A 22,484-nucleotide genomic window follows, 5' to 3' on the forward strand; every position below is an offset into this window, starting at 1 on the left:
AACTATGAACAAATTGTCAGCAGGAAATAAAGCAACATCATCTTTATTGCTGCAATTTTTTAGTCGAATATCTACATTAAAACGTCATATATTTCACCAAAAATGTGCTTAGAAACGAAAGTGATAGCTCTAGAGCGGTCGCGTAATGGGGGACAAATGGTGCCGGCACGCACCTGACGACGGAGGTGCCACGTGGTAAGCCGTCGTAGTTGGCGCCGTGGTTGCCATTGACGCCCACCACCGGTGACCCGTGGAGCAAGTGGGTCAGCGCGGTAGAAGTTCCTAAAACCATCCAACATTACGTGCAGCAACTGGACACTGCCAAAGTTGGATTTTGCATAACCCGAGTAATGTTTGGAAACAAGTCTTTCAAGCAGACGACATGAAGAGTCTCCCTTCGTCGCGCCATTCTTGGCGGGACGCCAGGACCACCCCCTTTGCTCTCTTCGCGCTGCGCGGCCGATCGGAAGTCCCGACTTTCCTCTCCTCGTCGAAAGAAAGGAGAGACAAATAGTTTTTCCATTCTTCGCGCGGGCGACGACTAAGACCTTCGAGGACGAAATGCCTGCAAAGTCTCACCTACAAATCTCTGCAAAGTGTCTTTTTAAAGCTATCACGTTAAGACCTTAATATCCTAACAAAGTAAATTGTGTTGTTGTGCCATGGGGTGTTGCATCTCCTCCCCAATAGCCCCGTAAAACGACTTCGCTCACTCATGAAGGTGCACAATTTCTTTGTGTGCCTAAACATTAAAAAAGTGTCAAGCACACAGATGAGCGCATGCCGATTTAAAACTCGAACTCTTCATACATTTTCAGGCTATGACAAAACCTCTGGCGAATATTTCCACCTGCTGATGGAAGCATTGAGGCTCGCTATCGCCGACGGGCTAAGCTGCCTGTCCAGCCCACATCCTAGCAGCCTGACGTCGGTGGATCAGATGACCTGCAAAAAGCACGCTGAGGACCGTCGTGCTCTCATAGACAAGACGCGGTACCTGCTGTCATTATCACCTAGGGACACGGTTTCAGAGATATTCTGACTCGGGGCATCATCTTCCAGAGAGATCGATCAAGAATATCGAACCTTTTTCTTTGATCCGCGTAAATAAACTACGCGTTGCGGAAAGCTGGAATTTCCTGAAAATGTGACTCTTGCGATAGTGATGAAATCAGAATGTGTGAGCGCGTGACGTTACCTGAAGCAAACCATACAAGACAAAAGCCAAATTAATTTATGAGTCTACGCGTACTACTTAGACTCTTATTCATCAAACCTTAATATGGGGTTTCTGATATCGGTATCATCTATTTTAGCAGAAAAAAAAATGTTAGCAAGTAATAAAGCAACTCCAACTTTCTTACTGCATACCTTTTTTTAACTGCATTAAGCGCTACAGCCGCTTTTAATCTTATATTTAGTTTCGATGGATATTACTCTTAGGTGGACGTCGGTTCATACACGAATGTTGTTTTGATTTGGTATAATTTGGTCCAGGTGACCTCATGGGCTCACTCTTTCGCGTTTTATCTCCACCCCTAGCAACACGTTCTCACGTAGTTCCAGGTTTCTGTGATGCATAAATTATTTACGTTGGCCGAAGAACCAGGCTTAACTTTCTCGATGGATCCCTTCACAAGGCCGCAGTGGTATATCTTCTACGTTACCTCTTTTGCAGCTCGGCTCGAGACTCCCGTCCTCACTCTTTGAACACGTGACCCGTCCGAACGCTCACGCAGATCTCCCCCGAGCTGGCTTCCGTATAGGTCACGCAGGGAATCGAGCATTAAAATCAGCGCCAACAGAAGGGAAAATTGAAAGATGTTCGCCATAAAGTGTTTTGTGTAAAATTAGCGAGACAAAAGGCGGGTAATAAACGAAGGCGGTTGTGAGAACATACAGGATGTTCTTAAACGTTACGGTGTTCTTGTTCGCCAGAAAAATAAACTACGTATCTCCGAACACTAATTTTCCAACATATGTAGAGCTAGCGTTGGGAACCAGTTTCCAAGCCTTCAGAACAAATCGTAGTCTCAGTTATAAATAAATTTCTGAAAAGTAGGGCCCATTTTTGCCGGTTTCCGGTAACTGACGCCAACGAGCTCCAAGTATTCGAAAGCTGGGTCGGACGCCATACTTTTTCAATAAAAAAAAAAAGAAAATCACATAATTTTTTGTAACATATAGGTTAGCGGTGAAAGTTTGGCATCCGTTTCGGACCGCTCGTGCAACTTTTGGGTGTAGAATTAGCGTTCAGCGAAAGTTAGTTCAGTTGTAAAAAAAGAAAAAAAGAAGTTGAGCATCACATGGGAAACCATGTGATGCTTCCTTTTGTTCCTCTGTGATTTTTCTTTTTCTAATTTGTAACGGAGTTACCAACACACTTGCCGAGACAAACTTGCCTTTCAACTAGCGTTTTATTGAACAACTTCCTTTGCATTCCCGGCGTAGTTATGTGCGCTGCGTGCCAAGGGTAGGGGCAACACGGCATTAGCACTCTCTTATATTTTATCGGGCAGGGTAACTTCGAACTTTACTGCCGAAGTTCGCGCCTTTGGTGAGCACTTTCAAATGCAGCAGTAGTTTTGTGAGGCCGCTGCGACTATGGGAGCTAAATCGGGACAATTAACGTTGACTGCTCATTCCAGTTAACTGTATCCTACAATACACAGCTTGTCTCCGCCCCCCCCCCCCCCCCCCCCCTTTCGAACCCCCTCTCTTCTAAAAAGTGAAACAAAAAATCTAGAGTGTTTTTTTTGTTTTTGTTTTGTGTATCTCAAATATAAAGTACGGACCGCTGAACGCTGAGTCTCCGCTAAACGTAGTGCTATCGGTCCAGATTCCAGTCTCATTAATGAGAGCTATGTTAACAAAAAGTAATAAGGGATCTTCAGCGCAATTGAATGGAGAAATGGGGCCCACTATGGATAGTTTTAGCCCTTCAGCCCCATATGTTCGTGGGCCCAGTAAAGGTTCTTTCAATATTCTTGAGAATAAATACGTCGCCGCTGAGTGTTTCTCGTTGAAGAACCTCGGGATGTCGAGCAGTTCTGCTCTCTGTGATCTCGCTGTCAGACCACGAAGCCTCTCAGACATCGTGAAGGACAAAGTAGATTGAATTCAAAAATATAAGAACTTTCAATTACGCAAGGGTACAAACTAATGAAGTACAGGATATCGGTGCAATTGTTGCCGAAGCGTGGTTGGGAGGGTGATAATGAGAAGTCTGTCTTTCAGCGCTCTCTAATCCAGACTTACTCGTCTCTGCGTGCAATAACAAAGCGGCAGAAAAACGCTTCCAGGAACATACGGACAAAGTCCCGGTCTGACACGTCCGCGCGAAACAGGGCGCACCCCGCACTCTGGCCGTAAACCACTCCTATGCTCGCCGGGCTCCTTATGAGCCCTGGCGGCCCCTAAACAACCGCCCTCACAGAGCGGGTAGCACCGGACACCATGCACCAAACGCCTCTGCTAGCGGCTCCCGTCGCCCTCACAGGAACCCAGTGTCGCTCTCCGGCACTCCACTACTTACTACGAATTGGGACGCTTTAACAAAAAATAAGTGGGCGTTTACCCTCGCTACCTTACATGCTTTGTTGTACGCCATTTTGTCATAGAGAACATTTGAAAAAACGCTAGTAACTTTTGAACCACGATTCAGCATTGGATTTGAGCCGCTATAGCTACATTTGGGCCGAGTCTTAGCGTTCGACGATGCGTAGTTTATATTTAAGATTAAAAACGTTGAACCATTTCATTTTTGTTTAGGGGGTGGGGGGAGGGAAGGGGGGGGGGATGGGGAGAAGGAGCACATCGTACATCACAACCAAACTTCATTAATTCACTTAATAAACATTTATGTTCTAGATGCTCAACTCGGCACGCTGCGTGTAGGAATGCTTTAATAATGCTACACACAGAGCATTCCTAAACGTAAGTTAAGACTGCTTTCCCGTGCAGGAATACTTTCGCATTCCTGCACGTAAGCCGCGTTAATTGCCTCTGCAGAATTTTGTGTACTCGGCGCTAAAAAATGGCACAAATGTGCCGTCATTTTAAAGTCAATAACAGTGCATTGTTTGTGAATTCCCAAACATCTTATTCACGCTTTCAAGCCGGTAAGATTCCGGCAGTGACGGATAAGAGCGTCGGAGCACAAATCACCACAAAAGAATCCGGGCGCACTGGGCACCCACTGTGCTTTTTAAAGCAGTGCGAGCATTACGCTTTTATCTTTTCACACAAAATCTGGCCTCAGCTGACGCTAGAATCCCTCGAAACTAATCAAGCTACGCGAAATGTGCGTGGTTAAGGCGCTTGCTCTTTTTGTGGGCTAGCTATCTGCAACTAAACCAACCACGCACAGAGAAAAAAAAGAACGTAGGATTGCTGTTTATGCACTGTGGGTGATTGGTTAGTCGTCGATAGCGAACGCACAAAGGTGACGAGCTCCCTGACGGTGCAATTATGGCACTACGTTATTCACACCATCCCATCGCCGTGGGCAACGGTATAGAGCATAAAGTGGAAACGAGTACCATATTTGCTCGAGTAAAAGCTGCCGCTTTGTTATGAAGAAAGCCTGCGGGCCTGCCTTTCCGCGGCGCACGGGATGGAAATTCACCACTATCGGGAGAAAAATGTGCAATGATATACGGGACGAAGATAACACCTTCACGAAGAGAAAGCTATCAGCTCAGGTCGTATTTTTACGGAAAATCGCGCTCTCGACCCTGGCATTCACTTCTACTTTCCTTTTTTTTTTTTATTGAAAAACGCGACAATTTGTTGCATATTAGTTCTGGAGGAAAGTGGACGCAAGGGCCTTGTTTATGAGAAGTGCGGCTATCACTCCGGCAAATACGGTATAGACCAGTCTCCGAAATCCGAATGCCCACGGAAAAAAAAGGTGAAATGATAATCTCAAACTCGGGCTCTTGTGAAGCGAGGGACTGCGCATCAAACAAGATCTTTTTTTGTTTTTTCAGCATTCTTGGTATCGGTGGGTTTTTGTGTGTTTTTCTGAGGTTCGTGATAGCACATTTCTGATATTATTGCAGCACGATATGTGCGAAGGTTTCTAAACAAAGAGGCTCGTAGAAAGCGCAGCCCCCCCCCCCCCCCCCCCCCTTCTCTACTGTGTCATGGGGTTAGCATATGACCAAACATTTCGGCGCCTATTGAACTGAGGAGACACTGGCCTATACAAGCTGTTGGTTATTTGTAATTCTATAGTGCGAGCACCTGTGAAATCTAGAGAGAGATAAAATATACGGAGGTAAAGCTTGTTCCAAATGCTTGCTCTGCACCACATTTTGTGTTCCAGGGCAATGAACGAGGTTGTGGCTGCAGATCTTTTGGTCCCTCCACAGTCCCACACCACGTTCCTCAGCACGGTGGACGAGCACGGTAACGCGTGCTCTTTTATCGGCAGCAACTTCAACACGTTTGGGTGTACCATTGTTGAACAACACGGCTTCGCGGTACACGTGAGTCTACACATTCGTTCTTTTTTTGAGCAACCAATTGTTTAACGTAAAGAGCGGCCACCTTAGTGACGCCGTGGTCTCCGGTGTCCTTTCGACCTAGTGGGTTATGGCAAATGCCAGTTCACACATGCGGCGCAGCGCCGCGATGGCGCTTGAGGGCTGTATATTTACGGTACAACTAATGCGGTGCATGGCAAATAAAGCCTTCGCGTTTCTCAACAACAACAACAAAAAGAAAACGTGAGAATGCTGGCGTTTGCGGTAACTTCTAACGCTGTGCTGTATGTGTGGACAGGCCTTAATTGTGGCTGGTACTTGCCTTCAACTGATGTTCTTACTCCGTCGTGATTAGTGGCCCATCGAATTCCGCCTGATGACATCATAGAAGTGTCGTGATCTGTTGCCTGACGCGGTCATGGTGATGGCACAGCAGCGAAGGTGGATACGGTTGACGCTCGTTTTGGTGCAGGTCAATTTTCACCCCTTCAAACCGCAAAATCTCATTAAGCCGCGAGTTACGACGCGGCGAAGAAGGCGAATGCTGCGCTCCCGAGTACTTTTGGCCGAAATGTCTACAAGCAACCGCCTGGATAGCCACCGCCAACACGATAGACAAGATAATATAAACTACTTTATTGCCAACATGTATTTTGGTGCGTGGGCAGTATACGACGTTAAACACACCCGTCGACACGCGATCCAGGGATTGTAGCACTACACGGAAGTGGGGGGAGAAATGGCCAGCGATGAAAAATAGTGCTAAACCAAAACCAACGTTTTTGTTATTTTATTGCTCGTGGATGTTTGTGTAACGTTGGAGAATGAACGCCCATTTCCGTTCAGGTTTCTTAACTTTTATATCTGTGGTTTTTCTTTGTCAGTGTCTCCTTTCAAAACCCTTCAGTAATCGCAGTTCTAGTGAGCGATAATATAAGATTGGTCAACCACTCAATCTATGCTATCGTTGATCAATCGCAATTATGATGTCCAAGGGATTTATGTTTAAGAAAATTGTGGAAACCTGTGAAGAATTTTTATTCTTGTTCGAATGCTAAAGGCTGTTGGAATCTCTTGAAGGTTTGGTGGCATAAAATATCACATTTTGATGGCCTTAAGTATATCTTCTGTTACATTAAGATTTGTTTGAGAGAAATATGCGTTTTACTAGGGTACCTTAATGTGCGCTTCGCATAGAGTGATGCCAACTGCCTGTTTCCACTTCCGACACCCTCTTCCACCGCCATTTTGTTCCTCTCATTGTTTCCCCGTGCGCCGGAAAGTGGCCTTTGTGTCCGTCGGTCCTCCCATCCGAGGGGGGAAATGCTAATCCTCCCTCCGTGGGTTCCAAAGCGCTGCTCCAAACTTGTGAGGTAAGGTGCTTGTTTCCGGGAGGGTTATAAGCCCCACGGATTATTGCCGAGAGCCAAAATGGCTGCTGGCTTGTCGGCGAGCAGTACTACAAAAGGCGGCATCACCTTAGCAAAGCCCACATGAAGGCTCCCTACGTTTTACCTGTTGTCTTGTATTTCCCTGGTTTTCTAGCTTTTCTAGCTAGCTTTCTAGCTGGTTTTCTGGTTTTCTATTTCACCGGTTCTAAGCTACACATAACAAATATTACACATAATTCTAACCAGAGACAAAGGACTACAAGGGGGCAAGGGACAAACACACACGTCTCAAACGCAGCTTAATAGATTTTATTCACACATCATGTTTTATATCCCATCCTCTCACACGACCTCCACCGAGTTTCCATACGTTCACATAGCGGAAGCCACGCACTCCATAACACAGCCAAGGGTACAAAACATATACAGTTTTAAATATGCAGGTGTGTGTGTGTGTGTGTTTTTTTTTTTTTTTACTTAGCAGATTTGGTTAAAAAAACGCAAAAGTTACACCTATGCGGTTCGTGCAGGTGAGTTATACGGCCAACGGGACGTAGTATAGGGGGCTAATTGTAACGATATTTCGGCTAATTAATTAAAATTCGTGAATTACTTTTTAATTATTAATGAAAGACATATAGTTACAATTAGAAACTTGCTCAGCGTCATCAAAAACCACTAAATCAGTAATTTTCAGAAATACTATGAGCGTGTCAGGCACGTAGCCAGGATTTTGTTTCGGGGGGGGGGGGCCCACTTATGACAAAATGCTGTATGAGGGCGAGGGGGGAGAGATGGACCCATGCAAAATGGAAGATTTCGGGGGGGGGGGGGGGGGGGGGGGCGGCCCCCATGGGCCTTCCACTGGCTACGTGCCTGGAGCGTGTGCGAAGCGTAGTTGTATACTAAAGTTAGAGACTCTTGGAGCAGCTGCAAGGCTGGGGCTAGACAAGAGACTCGAAAATCGCGCGGGCGCCTTACCGCAACCGCTATCCGTTGCCCTCCACGAGTGGTAACTTTAGTGCGCTACTACTCTTCTCATGCGCTCAAAGTCTTTGTGAAAGTTAGTGATTTAGTGGTTTTCAATGACGCTCACCAAGTTTCTAATTGGAACCATATGTCTGTTTTCAATAATTAAAAACTTAAATAGCAAATTTTAATTAATTACCTGACTGACCGTTACGACTAGCCCCCGTAGCATAGGAAAGACAAAGATCCACATGTATTGGATCTTTGTCTTTCTAACTGCCCAATAGACAGCATAACTCCAGTTGTTGATCCTCTTGTGAGACCTGATGTGTTTCACCCGCCATTTGTCGTATATTGTGAAAAGGACATTTCACAGACATAAGTCCACCACTTACTGTTTTGGCAGTGGTAATTATTTGGGGTTGTACACATATCTTAGAGACTACAACTGGTCGACGGTTCTTGATGATCATTGTATTGATTCCGCGACTCAATCTTTGACAGATATAACGAAACATGCAATTAATTTGTTTATTCCTAAGCGGTTATCGAGACCCTCTAATCATCCGTTTTGGTTCTCGAAAGAATGAATACATTATATGCACAAAAAAGAGCACTTCCATAAATTGTTTAAGAGAACTGGGCTTGAGCTCTGGTACATAAAATTCAGCATTTATCGTGCGCTCGTAAAAAAGTTGTTTCGATATGATAAACGTGCTTATGAAAATAATGTAGAAAGTAGCCTATTCCATGAACCTGATAAAATTTGGAGATTTGTCAGGCAGCACACAAAGGAGCCAACACGGGTTATTTCTCTCCGTCATAATAATGTCTATGTAACTTCTCCTGAGAAAGTAGCTAACACTTTTAGAAATTATTTTAGTGAGTGCTATCCTACGGACGTTTTGATAAGTGCGCCCTCTATGAATAATGTTGAATGTAACGACACTTCGACTGTCAATCAAGTTGACACACAAGACATTCTGGAGGCAATACAAAAGGTAAAGCCTAAGCGGTCTGTAGGGGCTGACTCTATACCTAGTTTTGTTGTTAAGGGATGCGCTGCATTATTTGCCCCTTTATTAAAGCATGTTTTTAACCATTCATTGAGAACTGGAGTCTTCCCGTCTTTGTGGAAAAATTCAGTTGTAGTGCCGATACACAAGTCCGGTGACACGTCTAAGGTAGAGAACTATCGCCCTGTGTTTTTGTTATGTGCGTTTTCAAAGGTCTACGAAATTATTATACATGCCCATGTTTCTTTTTACTTCAGTCAAAAATTAGCCTCTGTTCAGCATGGATTTGTAGAGGGTCGATCTGTGGAAACGAACCTTTGTTCTCTACTGGATTACACAGTACCGATAATTGTTACGCGAGGACAAGTTGATATTGTTTATTTCGATTGATCTAAAGCCTTTGACAAGGTATATCATAAATTGCTATTGTATAAGCTCTCACTATATGGTGTATCTTCGACGCTTCTAGAGTGATTTAATAGCTATCTGTCTGAACGTCAAAATCGCGTACGTGTCTTGAATTGTTCGTCAGATGTTCTTGTGCCCAGTTCAGGTGTTCTGCAGGGGTCAAACTTAGAACCGCTTCTGTTTCTTGTATTTATTAGCGATATTGAAATGTGCGTAAAGAACGCGCAGATGCTTTTATTCGCTGATGATATTAAGTTCTTCATGAGAATACAATCTGAGGATGACTGCGCTCTTTTACAGAATGATGTGTCACATGTTTCAGACTGGTGTCTTGATAACTTTTTACTTATCAACCCTGATAAAACAAAACAACTTACCATGTGTAGAAAACGAGAAATGATTTCTTATCCGTTTCTACTTTGTAATTCTACTATCCAACGTGTCCTTAGTCCGTGACCTTGGAGTGTATGCTGACAGCAACCTTTCTTTTTCACATCATGTTAGCCAAATTGTTGCCTCTGGTCTTAGAGTGATGGGAATGATATCGCGCCTGACGCGGGACTTTTCAAATCATTGGTGCGTGGTGCGCTTGTTTTGCTCCTTGGTTAGGGTTAGACTCGAGTTTTGCAGTGTTGTGTGGAACTCGCTGAATTCATCTTATGCGGCACAAATTGAAAGAGTGCAGAAACGATTTATTCGTATTGTTTATGATAGGTACCTTGGAAGGAGATGTTTCTACGACTGCGAATATAATCTTAAAGATTTATTGTTGCAGAACTTGTTAAATAGAAGAATAGCTCGCGACGTTCTATTATTACATAAGGTTGTACACGGTCGTGAAGATAGTGAATTAGTGGCATCGTTAAAATGTCACATACCGGCACGTCTTGTTAGAAGATTTAGTATATTTTACTCTTCCTTTCAATCGAAATTGTCACCGATGGCAAGGATGCAGATTTGTGGTAATGAACTGTCCTCTCATGTTGATATCTTTTCAGATATATCAGTGTTTAGAAGGGAGCTAAATTTTTATCTTTTTGATTCCTGATTGCATGTTAGTCTGTTCTTTTTTCAAGCGGAAGACGTTGTGTTAAGTCAAGTACTACCATTTTATGTGCCAGCACACTATGACCTAGTGGTCGATCTGGAACATGATTCAAATAAAGCATTATTATCATTATTATTATTACATGCCATTTCCACCTGGCCGTATAAGTCAGCTGCGCAAACAGCGTAGTATAACTTTCACGACTTCTTTTAAATAATTTTGTTAAGTTAAAAAAGACACCCGGTATATATACACACAAACACACAGACAGACAGACAGACAGATAGACAGACATATAGACAGACATATAGGCGGACAGACATATAGACAGACAGATATATAGACAGACAGACATATAGACAGACATATAGGCAGACAGACATATAGACAGACAGACACATAGACAGACACAGACATATAGACAGACAGACAGACAGGCATATAGACAGACAGACATATAGACAGACAGACATATAGACCGGCAGACATATAGACATACAGACGGACAGACAGACACATATAGACAGACAGACAGACATATAGACAGACAGACAAACAGACAGACAGACATATAGACAGACAGACAGACATATAGACATATAGACAGACAGACAGACAGACAGAAATATAGACAGACAAGCAGACATGTAGATATATAGAAATGTATATATATGGACATGTAGATATATAGACATGTAGATTTTTCGACAGCTCTCTTTCCCTTTCCCTAACTTTAATGCAATAAATTCAATAATCACCTTCTTTCCTCTTCGTTCACAATATTACGACGGCTGCACTTGTCAATCTTCACTCATTCCCATTATATATACGGTGCAGCCTATCCCCATGGGGAGGAATGGTTCCCTAGATACCTTGGAAGACGGGCCCGTTCCGACATTTGCAAGCTGAGTTGACGTGCCACGTCACTGCCACATGTCGGAAATAACGCGGGCCTTAAATCAGCAACGGTTGTCGTCTACCAAGTTAAGCGAATTCGAAACTAAACAGTATACAGAGAGCTGGTCAGAAATTGAGTCCGCCGAAACCAGTGGCCGGGATGGTCTAATCGGTTAAGCCGTCGCCCCGGCCAGGCGAAGGTTGCGGGTTCAATCCCCGCTCCTGGCCCAATTTTTCGCAAGCTCTATTTCCCTTTCCCTAACTTTAATGCAATAAATTCAATAATCACCTTCTCCCCTCTTCGTTCACAATATTACTACGGCTGCACTTGTCAATCTTCACTCATTCCCAATATATATATATACATATATTTGTATAATTGGTTGTGTTATTGAGGTTTCCTGTTAAAATAATCTGTAAGGTTAACCAGCTCGCCTATTTATTAATATTATTTTATACCAACTATTTCAGTTTAGTTACTTGACTAATATACAAAACTTCATTATAAAGTATTTGCAAACTTCGACAAAGAACGATACTAGGCAACTGTAGCAAATACGGATTAAAACAAACAATTCAGATGATAATTGATGTGGAACCTGTTGAAATCGACGAACACATGAAATCAAGATAGTAATATATATATATTTATTTTTTTTTCTCACAAAAACAGTTTCGGAAAAGACAACTGAGTTCTTCGAAACTGAATACAAGTTCAGTCATGTTTGAAATCGATGCTTCAACGTTACTTGGGAGAGGTGCGATCTGCCCCATTATTTACGTGTGAGAATCGTCTAAGTGTCCGGGGTCTGCTAGGAAACGCAAAATATTTTATTGCCTCTAAACCTAAACTTAGAAAAAAATGATTGCCCGAAGCCAGCTTTTTCTTCCTACGTTTACGTCGAAATGTGCTTCCTAAGACGGAGACTTAAGCGCTAATTGAAGCTACGAGATCGAAACTCGCACGTGTTTTGCCACCATCTTGCAAGCTGTGATTGGTTTCCGACTTTCTGCGAGATATTCAAACTGCCAACAGCAATAACCACCAGACTTTCAATAGCAAGAATATTCAGTCAGCTGTATCGAAAATCACCCACCGAGACCTTGAGAAGACCGTAATGCTGACGTGGACGAAGCAGATAATCAAACTGATGATTGATGGCCCATGGAGTGGGAGGATATATGAAAGTTACAACAAAGAGTGTGGGACATTTTAGTAACTCTGAATGCTTCATCCACAATCTATCTTTATTCAGGCCATATCTTATGTAAATTTCAGCCGATGTTCCAGGAGTATGCATCCTTTAAACTTTCAAATAAATGTTTCTTGTTTTTTGTTTTTTTTTTTAACTCTGGGATGTCTTCACAGATTGGGCACTGGTCTTTACTACTTAGAAATTTTAGATCATTACGAGAATTTGCAGTTTGCGTGTGTTATTCTTTCGGATACACAAAGTGCTATTATATATTTTAAATCACAGTATATCATTTACATGGTTAGCAAAATTTAACTCACTTCTAAGGGGATTCTAATATGGAAATTGTTTTACGTGTCTTCTTTTTTTTATATTGGAAAATTTTAAATATTTTGGACACTGTTACTAGCCCTCTATATTTCATTAAAACCAAATGAGCTATTGCAGCTTGCTCTTGATGCAACTAAGTGTGCCTAAATTTGTGTACAAGAAACAACTATTCCATTAAACTTTTTCTGTCCCTGAGCATAATATATAAACGCTACATTGAAACGAACGAATGTACCAGAAGAACGAAAAACAAAACTTGATAATCAGTCGGAGTTTCAATATCCTTGAGAAAAAATATAAAACCATATTTTTCTCCCCGCATGTGTCTTCCCTTAACGCTATCTCACGGTTCATCTCAATTCCGTAACAGAACCGAGCCATGGGTTTTGTGGGAGTGGAAGGACACCCGAACTGCATTGGCCCACTTAAAAAGCCCTATCACACATTGATGCCGGTGATGGTTGCGGACAGTTATTCCGGCGAGTGGGTGGCAAATATAGGATCCATGGGAGGATATCTACAGCCCCAAATCGTTCTGCAGGTAGGTGGTGGCACTGTCTCTCTGGCACAGTATCAATAGCTAAACGGTTCCAATTTTGAACTTTCGATGTTGTTCAACTTGCTTGAACTCGCACCCAGTTATCTACGCATATATTACCATTAGCGCATGTTGTAACTCACGACTGGAAGCAAAACCCGAAACTCGCTCACTTTTGAACATCCACGTATGACTCATCATCAGTGTTTTACTTGGACTAACTCAAACCCTCAAACTCATGAGGTCACTAATTCAATCTCATGACTCTTTTCGGGCTTGGAAATTCATCCACCTCGCCTGAAATTGTGAGGTGAAGGTAAGTGAGAGTAAGCGAGCTACACCATAGAAATGCTATTCAGCGGCATGTATACCTACGTAAAAGTAAAAGCAGAAGAAAAATGAACTTGAAGACACGATAATATTTAGGGCCTTGAGGTTTTTATATGTGTAGTCCGGTGATTTGTCAAGCTAGCCCAACTGAATATATTTTCGAAATCGCCGGCTCCTATCCCGCCCGCTATGCTATATAGTAGAGGGAAAGTTAGAAGAGTTATTGTGAAATCGGCAAGCAAATATTATGCCAAAGCCACCAGTAAATATACCCGCAATTTTCAGTGCCGCGACGTGAGGGGAAGGGAGGCTTGCAGGTTGTGCGGGTACTCTAAGAATACACTACGCCAAGCATTAGTTTCGCGCCGCTGCGCGGGTGCTGGAGTGAGCTTCTAAATCATCCATTTCACACCTTTAAGCTGCTTTTAACCAGTTGAGAACACTACATTTCAAAGAGTGAACCCCTACTTTCCTCTGACGTCACTTTTTTGTTGTTGCTATGCCCGTTTTCAGCTAAAAAAAAAAGAAAGTTCTGCTCAATGTTCATACGCCGCGCGAAGTAGTTCTTGCAAGATTTGGTTCTTGGAGGCAGACGCGATGCTTATGACTTCGAAACATATAGGTGTTGATAAAATAACACCTATATAATCTAAAATCTACCTACACATACCTCAATTCTCAGCCTAAAGAGAAAAATTTTTAATGCTCCGCGACAAGCCGTACTTTTTTCTACTGCGGTTCTTGAGGTAAAAACGAGTATAGTAGAGACTTTAACAAACACGGTGAGTATTAAAATTGTAAATTCACTACATTTGCGAAACAAGTTATCTTGGCCCAATATGTCGATTACTATTTCAGCGATGTTTATTGGTGTGTTTAACCAATTTTCAGGCAAATCAGGACTATGAAGAAAACGCTAGAGTACCCCATTAAGGTGTACAGAAAGGAAATATTTTGCACTAAGTTCTTAGGAGTGGTCTTGGTTTTCTCGGCAGCGTAGAAAAATTAAACTAGTGTTTCTGGCCTGCCGTCAAAAAGTGTAGAAAACTAATTTTAAAACGATTTAACATATATCAAAATTGCGCCCCGTGGCGGTCTGGGAAGCTAGTTTGAGTGCCGCACGGTATGAGTTTCAGGGGCAGCGCCAGTTCTGGGGGGTATGGCTCGCTCATAGAGTTACTAGGGCCTTTTATGCACAGTTGTGTTTGAGTGCGTTTCACTGCGGTGCAGCCTCAGGGAAGCAGAAAATTCGCGCTTGTTATGTCGCGTGCCAAGCTATTCCTTCAATTGGATTCAACGCTCCAACGAAGCACATATGTACCGGGGACTCTCTTTTGTTTTTCGACGCTACGCAGTCAAACGCACTCAAATGCATTCAAAGGCAACTATACGTAGAGGCCTTTCAATTTGAGTTAGTGGACAACGCTATCGCGTTTCGAACGTTGCATATTCACTGGATTCCATATTTGAGGATGATGTTTAGAGCGCAAGCCCAGAACGAGCTCACATTAATAGCTTTCTAAGACCGGCAATCTCGATGGCGCAGAATACACGTTGCAAAAGAACGGCGGAAGCTTGCCGTCACCACGCGCTCAGAAGCCGCGCAAACAGCTATGGCCGCAAGTGAATAAATACTCCGTACATGTAAAAGGTTCCAGAGTGCTTCCGCAATGTGCACTCTACAGCATTGAGATCGCCGTTCTTTGTAGGCGTTAAGTAGGAGCTTGATCTCAGGACGCAGCAGCCTCTGCCAGACCAACCGTGCACCCCCCCCCCCCCCCCCCCCCCGGGATGCGCTTTGAATAACGCGGTCAAATATGCCACCCATTGAATAACTTAGGCTCATTCAATTTACTTGCACCTCCTACATCGGCGCAGAAAAGTGTAGGGAAGTGCACTTCCGGTATGTGTATTGTGATACGACCGGAAGTACAGCTACCTACACCTTTCTGCACCGGTGCAGGAGGTGCAAACTAATCGAGCTTGACTAATACATACATAGCTTGCAAGCGTCGCCATCGCTGTGTACACAGGTTTACTTCGACCCACCCGTTCCCTCGAGCTACTACTTCTGGGCTGTGAAACTAACACGGTGAACCGAACCCTCGTGGCGCACAAAAAACCGTCGTGCACGCGAAAGACGTCCTGCGCAAGTTGTGTATAGGGCATAGAACGTGCAGTCTCCGGATATTACTACCAAGTGATATTGCCACGCGTTGACGTCTGCAAGCGGCAACGCTCGCAACAAGAGCGGAGGGCAAAGCGCATATGAAGGCACCCTAGGGGAGGGCGTCTATGCACAGTTGCTTTTAAAGGCGCCTGAGTGGCTTTGACTGCGTTGCGAGTGCGAGAATCCCACACGTTCCTGCTTCTTATGTCGCGTGCCAAGGTATTCCTTGAATGGGATTCCAGGCTTTATATGAAGCACAAATGTACCGATGACTGGATTTCGTTTCTCGTCGTAGCGCAGTATAAGGCACTTAAACCAGACTTGTACACGTTACTGAAAATTAGTAAGAAATTACATTTACAATTACTCAAGGCTAAATTATAATTTATTATAATTACAATTACCCTCCCAAAAAGTAAGTGGCCGCTAACCCAAAAAGTAATCCGTCACTTTTTTGGCGTTACTTTCAACAATATTGTTTTCGGTTAAGAAACAAATGGGAGCCGGTTATTCAAGTTCTTATTGTTGCAACCTGTTCCATTTAATGACCCTGAATATGTTGAGCAACAGCTGACTCTTGAAGTCTCGTCAGACATTTTGTGGTATTCCTTACTCAGTATGTAAACTGCCACGCCGAACACGCTTTGAACTGAGGCACTGGATGGGAGTGCCCTATTGTTCCTCACGAATATTGTATGCTCTGCATTGGGCTTCTGCAGCGAAGCAACGGAAGTACTATTTACCTCAAAGATAGAGCAAAGCTTCGTCGCTGTAGCCAGCGCCTGATATTCGAGAGTTTAGGTAGATCGCTCCGATACCTCCGATACCACCGATGACAATATGATGAATGCGAAAAGGCGGCGGCGGATTATCGGGTATCCTTCTCGGAGTCATCAGAGCGATCTACTAAAATTCTCCATTGTCTAAATCGCGAAGCAGTAGAAGGCATCATACACCTAGCCAAAACTAGGATAAGAATTGATGAATGTCCATCTTACTATACCGGCTCATATTGCCAGGATATAGCAAAACATACTTGTAACAGTAAGGTGATAATTGAATAATAAATAAGGTTTGGCTCGATATTCTTCTTCCTTTGGTTCGGAACATGTCAAGCCTTGGTTGAGACGTTGGTGAATGAAAAAAAGTTTCCAGTATATAAATATAAGTAATCGAAAAAAGTAAACTCATAACAACAATTATTAGAACGCCGATTAAAACAAGGAAATGTAAACGTACGTTTGCCGTGCGCACCTTTTTAGATGCCGTTCAAAAACGCACGGAGCCCGAAGAGACTGCAGTTTATTTCGGTGTTCTCCAGATAGACGTCTGCTGAGGCCACAGCTAGGCAGCGAAAGGCAGAGTACTGTGACCCGCGCTCACGAGTTTCCCTTTCTTGTCAAGCCCAGGATATCAAGTATACGTTAGACAAAATAAATGAAATAGCGCAAATCAACAAGGAAGGAAGGACGAGGTAGACAGGAAGGGCGCTAAATTGACAACATCACTCACAGATATCATCAGCAACTCACCTTTTTCATAAATTTAATTTTAAATTTTTACGTATAACAACTTTGAAGGTGTACGTTTCTTTCTTTTAAGCAACAACATCAGTAACTTATTTCTTCTTCTCCTCCTTTATAGACCGTGTTAAACGTCAGTAGTCAGTTCATCGCGCTTCCTGTCTACCTCGTCCTTCCTTCCTTGTTGATTAGCGCTATTTCATTTATGATGAACGACCAACTAGCCCGCCAGCTCATCTTTTTACGTTAGACACCAATATGTTAAATTTGTGTAAATATCTGCGTGAAATAAGATGCGTCCTGCTGGGGTAAAAAGAGGAAGAAGAACGCTGACTCACAAAAAGTGTGACTGAGATGCAGATAACCTGGCTGAAATTTACAAATAAAGTGGGCCAACCCTAGAAGTTGGACTACAAAAAAGTAGCTTTTAAAACAGGGTCAAATAAGGTGAAAGAAACAGAAAAAAGTACATCCTGTTTTCTAAGAGAAGTTTATATGTGTGCAACAACGAACGAGGATGCTTGTGGCAATAACACCTTCACATATTAGAGAGTTTTAGTAGATCGTTCCCATGACTCCGATAACGATATCCCGATACTTCGCCACCGCCTCCCTTGCGCATGCATAGTATCGTTATCGGGGCTATCGGAGGTATCGGAACGATCTACTAAAACTCTCTATTATCACATCTTTTTTAGCGGATTTTAGGGTAACGGAGCGTTGTCTCGTTGTTGTGGCTTTATGAAAATGGTCGTAGTCACTCTAACCTAAAAGGACATTGTTAGTTATTGTCTGTGCACTTACCTCCTCGAGCTTCTCGAAGAAGCAGACAATCACTTGCTGTCCTCCTCTCTCCGTCTGCGATCGCAAAGAAAAAATAAAGGGAATAAAAAAGCGGACATAACTTGCCCCCCCCCCCCCTTTTATTTGTAGGAATGCTCTTTTAGATTTCTTGACATTGTTTTAGGGTCTAAAAAAAGGAATTCAGGGGCTTGGTGTTGCAAAAAAAGGCTTTGCGGAACTGAATAGTGCCAAACCTCCCTTTGCGCAAGTCAATTCGCGTGCAAGTGTCACTGCGCCTCGACTTTACAAAAAAAAAAAAAAAAAAAACTACCTTAGAAGGAGGTGGGGGGGCGGGTCGGTTCTGCAAAAAAATGTAACGGATTACAAGGAATCCGTTACGTAAAAATTGTAAGGGAATTACTGTAAAATTACTCTAGAAAATAAGTAATTATCCCGTGACTAAATTACTAATAAATGTAAGGGATTACAACTAATTTCGTTACTTGTAACGGATTACTTTCAAGTCTGACTTAAACACCCTTAAACGCAACTGCGTGTAGTGGACCTAACCTCGGCCAAGCAGGACATCTTGACACTACGAGCGCAATGCGCATTGCGCTCCTCGCTGGCCGTCTTTCAAGCGAGAGCTAGAGGTGTGGGCGGTCACATCAGTTGAACGATCTCACCCGCTACACTCCGTGTCACTAGTCGCGTGCAGGACAGGTGAAGGCAACGCCAGGCGAGGGGAGAGAGGGCAATCACTACGAAGAGTGGGGACGTTTTTATTGTTCTCTCTTTCTCCCCTAGCCCTCTGCTGCACTCTTCTCCTGCCTCGCCTTTCAAGTGCTCGCCCTTCAACTCTTCGTCTGCTGTTGCCTTCACCTGCACTGCACGCAACTATACTCTGTTTCACCTTATGATGTACCGCAGAAAAGGCTACAAGCGCAAACTCCCTGGTCTAGGGCTCATCTCGGCGGCAAAAGCTGTCGTGCGTTAAGAGCAGCTCCCAACGCTGTGAGCTCGCGCTTCTAGCCTTCTATGCGGTACAACATAAGGTGAAACGGAGTATAGTGACAGGGAGTACAGTTTGACTACAGTGTACCAGAATACTTGCGTAGCGATGGGACCGGAGGGGCTCGCCTGAAGCGCGTGGTATTGATCGCGACAGGTGTCGACACCGGCGCGTGATCCAGAAGGTGTGCGCTTGCGCGGCTGCACGCGCGAAAATATGAAGCTTTGGTGCCGCTTTGGTGGAGTGCACATAGGATTTCTGATACAGCTACGAACTGCCAGCGGTCGTACCGCGGCATCAATTACGCTGCGGCACGATCGTTAGCAACATGATGCATCAATGTAATGGATGGTACAAGCTACATTACCCTTCCTTTACATAAAAACAATTGCGACTTCAAAGAAGCGGTTTGCAAGTTGTTTCAGCGTAGAATTAGCTGCGACTTTCGGCTTGTCGGATGGTGAGCATTTTAAATGAAATGCCCATTTCCTTGGTCGCAAAGGCCGAACATTAGATATTTGAAAGGGATATATAAAACTCGGAAGCATTTTTTCCCCTATCTTATTTAAGTTATTTGATAATGAAACGAAACGGCACATACTAAAGTTCGAGATAGTTTAGTATGTTTTTAACACCCCAGCTTAACTTCTCTGCCTTCTTTTCTGCCTGTCTTCTTTTTCTTGGCCTTAATCAGCTCGCTTCACTTGTCACTCATTCTTGTGTTCATTTATGCGACGAACCACCTAAGCGACGGTCGCAAAGGGGTGAGAATCTTTCATTTCGTCATGGCTGCTACGGCCATCCGAGGACCACCCGACATTCACTTATAAAAAAATGGCTCATAAGCCGTTACAATTTTATCACGCGTTTTAACATTGAACTATAAAACGCCGAAAAGGGACGCCGTTTTCACTCCTTTCACTCGGATGAGGCCCGTTTTGCAACCAGGTGCAGAGCAACAGTTGTTTCGCTGCTTCGCCGACGGCATTTCGGCACTACCCTTACGCGTGCACCATCCGCGAAATCAGAACACAAGATTCAAAGCATATTGCGATCGAACATACGGAACTATGAAATCGTGGTCCCGACACGCCCACTGCTCGAAGTGAAAAACACACGCAACTATACTCTGTTTCACCTTGTGTTGTACCGCAGGAAAGGTTACAAGCACGAGCTCCTTGCTCTAGGGCACATCTCGGCGGCACAAGCTCTCGTGCACCAAGGGCAGCTGCCAACGCTATCAGCTCGCGCTTCTAGCCTTTGCTGCAGTACAACATAAGGTGAAACGGAGTGTATAAAAGTCGTGGTACCGACACGTGCACCGCTCAAAGTGAAAAAAAAAAGGCCGGCTGCGCAATTTTTTCCGGATAACTCGACCACAGCGCCGCCACGAACTGTCAATACACGCGCCCTTTCGAGCTCCCGTTGCCGAGCCGCTCCGGTCCCAGCACTACCCAAGTATTCTCGTAGACTGTAGTTTGACTACGCCACCACTGCCTCAATGCATCGAGGGAACTTTAGTCTTTGATCACGTGCGCCAACTTCGCTGGAGCTCTGCGCGTGCAGAACACGTGACGGCACGAGCCCTCTTGTGCACTGCCGTCTGGCTCCTGTGAACTAAAGTTATGGCGGCGTAACACATGCGCCAAACGCTTAATAAGAACGGTCTATTCGTTTCCGTACTCTACAAGGCCTCCGTATTGCATAATTCGTGACGCAGCCGTATATTGGGATAGTTTAGCCAATGGGCGAAGCAAAGGCCGCCGTTAGCGCCGAATACTCCCCCCGTGGTTAGAGCGTCAACTAAATATCCGCCATGGAGTCGCCCAATCAGCAGACCGCGACGTCACAATATTGGGAACAACATTCAAATCGTGAAATACAGGGTGTCACAAAAGGAAATTTACACGGTCTTTCTTACCGCAAAAATAAACTAAGCGTCGCCGAACGCTCATTCTCCGCCCAAAGGTAGCGCTAGAGGTCACAACCAGATGCCAAAGTTTCAGCCCGACTCGATAAATTAACCAAAAGTGATAAGCCATTTTCTGAAAATTTCAATGAAAAAATGGCGGCCGACGGAGTTTCCGAATACATTGGGCTCTATGCCACCAGAAATCGAAAACGGTCAAAAATGGGCTTCTTTTCCCATTGAAATTTTCAGAAAATCACCTATAACTTTTGATTAAGTTATCGGATCGGGCTGCAACTTTGGCATCTGGTTGTTACCTCTAGCTCTACCTTTGGGCGGAAAATGAGCGCTCGGCGGTGCCTAGTTTATTTTCGCGGTAAAAAAGACCGTGTAAATTTTCTTTTGTGACACCCTGTAGAAGCGTTCAATCTCGGCGCCTCGGTGACAGTTTCCTCTAGGCCGGCTTGCTAGAACAGCGTCTCAACGTTGACTGGCTAAATGAAAACAGTTCAAAGACGACGACGATGTCAGGAAGCCAGACGGCTGACTACGGCGGCAAGTTCTAGCCCTGGACGTCAATGCATCAGGGGTGGCAGCCGTCTCCTTCGACTGGTCCACCACCTGGAGTTGCTGCATTCAATGAAGCGAGGGACCGCACTATCAACCTTTAGGGCTTTACCATTCAGAACATACATTGAACAGCCTGCCGAATGTTACCTTGCCTTGCTGGCCTGCTGGCCTACTGGCCTGAATCGCCGCCAAACCTCCAAGGCTCGTGTGGCGTATAAGATGAGCACATCGTCCTCATCACCACCAGAGATCAAGGGCTTTCCCCGCCCCAACGCACGGTAAAGCCTCCGGACATCACCCTTTGCCGCAACATCCCTGGTCACGTCTACACATTGACTTTCCGGGACCTTTCAAGGGAAAGATCTTTCTGATCGTGGTCGATTCATTCTCGAAATGGCTCGATGTAGTTATTATGAATTCTATGTCTTACTCAGCCGTCGTACAGAAACTGAGGATGTTGTTTGCCGTACACGGAGTGCCATACGTCATTGTCAGTGATAATATCACAGCCTTCGTTTCGGCCGAATTCAAGGAATTTACAAGCCGCAACCAGATTCGACACGTGGCAGTGGCACCTTACCACCCTTCATCGAACGGCCAGTCCGAACGAATGGTGAGAGAAACCAAGGAGGCACCCACTCACATAAATTCAGGCGACGTAAACGTCGATTTGGCGCGATTTTTGTTCCGTCAGCATACACTGCCACATTCTTCAACGGGCAGGAGTTCTGCGGAACTATTGATGAACCGACGTCTGAAAACAGCATTAGATTGCCTGCATCCAGATTCTCAGTTCCATTCATCATGGAAACGAGAGGACAAGTTTCTCCAGGAAGGGAAGAAGACACGACTATTTACAGTAGGTGAAAGCGTTTATGCAAGAAATTACTTGTCCGGTGCCAAGT

At 44.3% G+C, this 22,484-nt stretch overlaps 1 protein-coding gene and 1 non-coding gene across 2 annotated transcripts in view; both read left to right on the forward strand.

Annotated features, from left to right (window-relative positions):
• Positions 1 to 22,484, forward strand: part of LOC8039620 (glutathione hydrolase-like YwrD proenzyme) — a 259,339-nt gene that overhangs the window by 214,617 nt on the left and 22,238 nt on the right. Inside the window, exons 6-8 of the mRNA XM_042294763.1 lie at positions 819 to 993; positions 5,330 to 5,492; positions 13,115 to 13,285. Coding sequence (XP_042150697.1) covers positions 819 to 993; positions 5,330 to 5,492; positions 13,115 to 13,285 — 509 coding nt within the window. The remainder of the gene's footprint in view (positions 1 to 818; positions 994 to 5,329; positions 5,493 to 13,114; positions 13,286 to 22,484) is intronic.
• Positions 11,373 to 11,446, forward strand: Trnaa-ggc. Its single transcript has one exon. It is a non-coding gene; the product is annotated as a tRNA-Ala (tRNA).

The sequence above is a fragment of the Ixodes scapularis genome, unplaced genomic scaffold (genome assembly GCF_016920785.2).
Source record: "Ixodes scapularis isolate PalLabHiFi unplaced genomic scaffold, ASM1692078v2 PGA_scaffold6__148_contigs__length_123643588, whole genome shotgun sequence".
NCBI classification, from domain to species: domain Eukaryota; kingdom Metazoa; phylum Arthropoda; class Arachnida; order Ixodida; family Ixodidae; genus Ixodes; species Ixodes scapularis.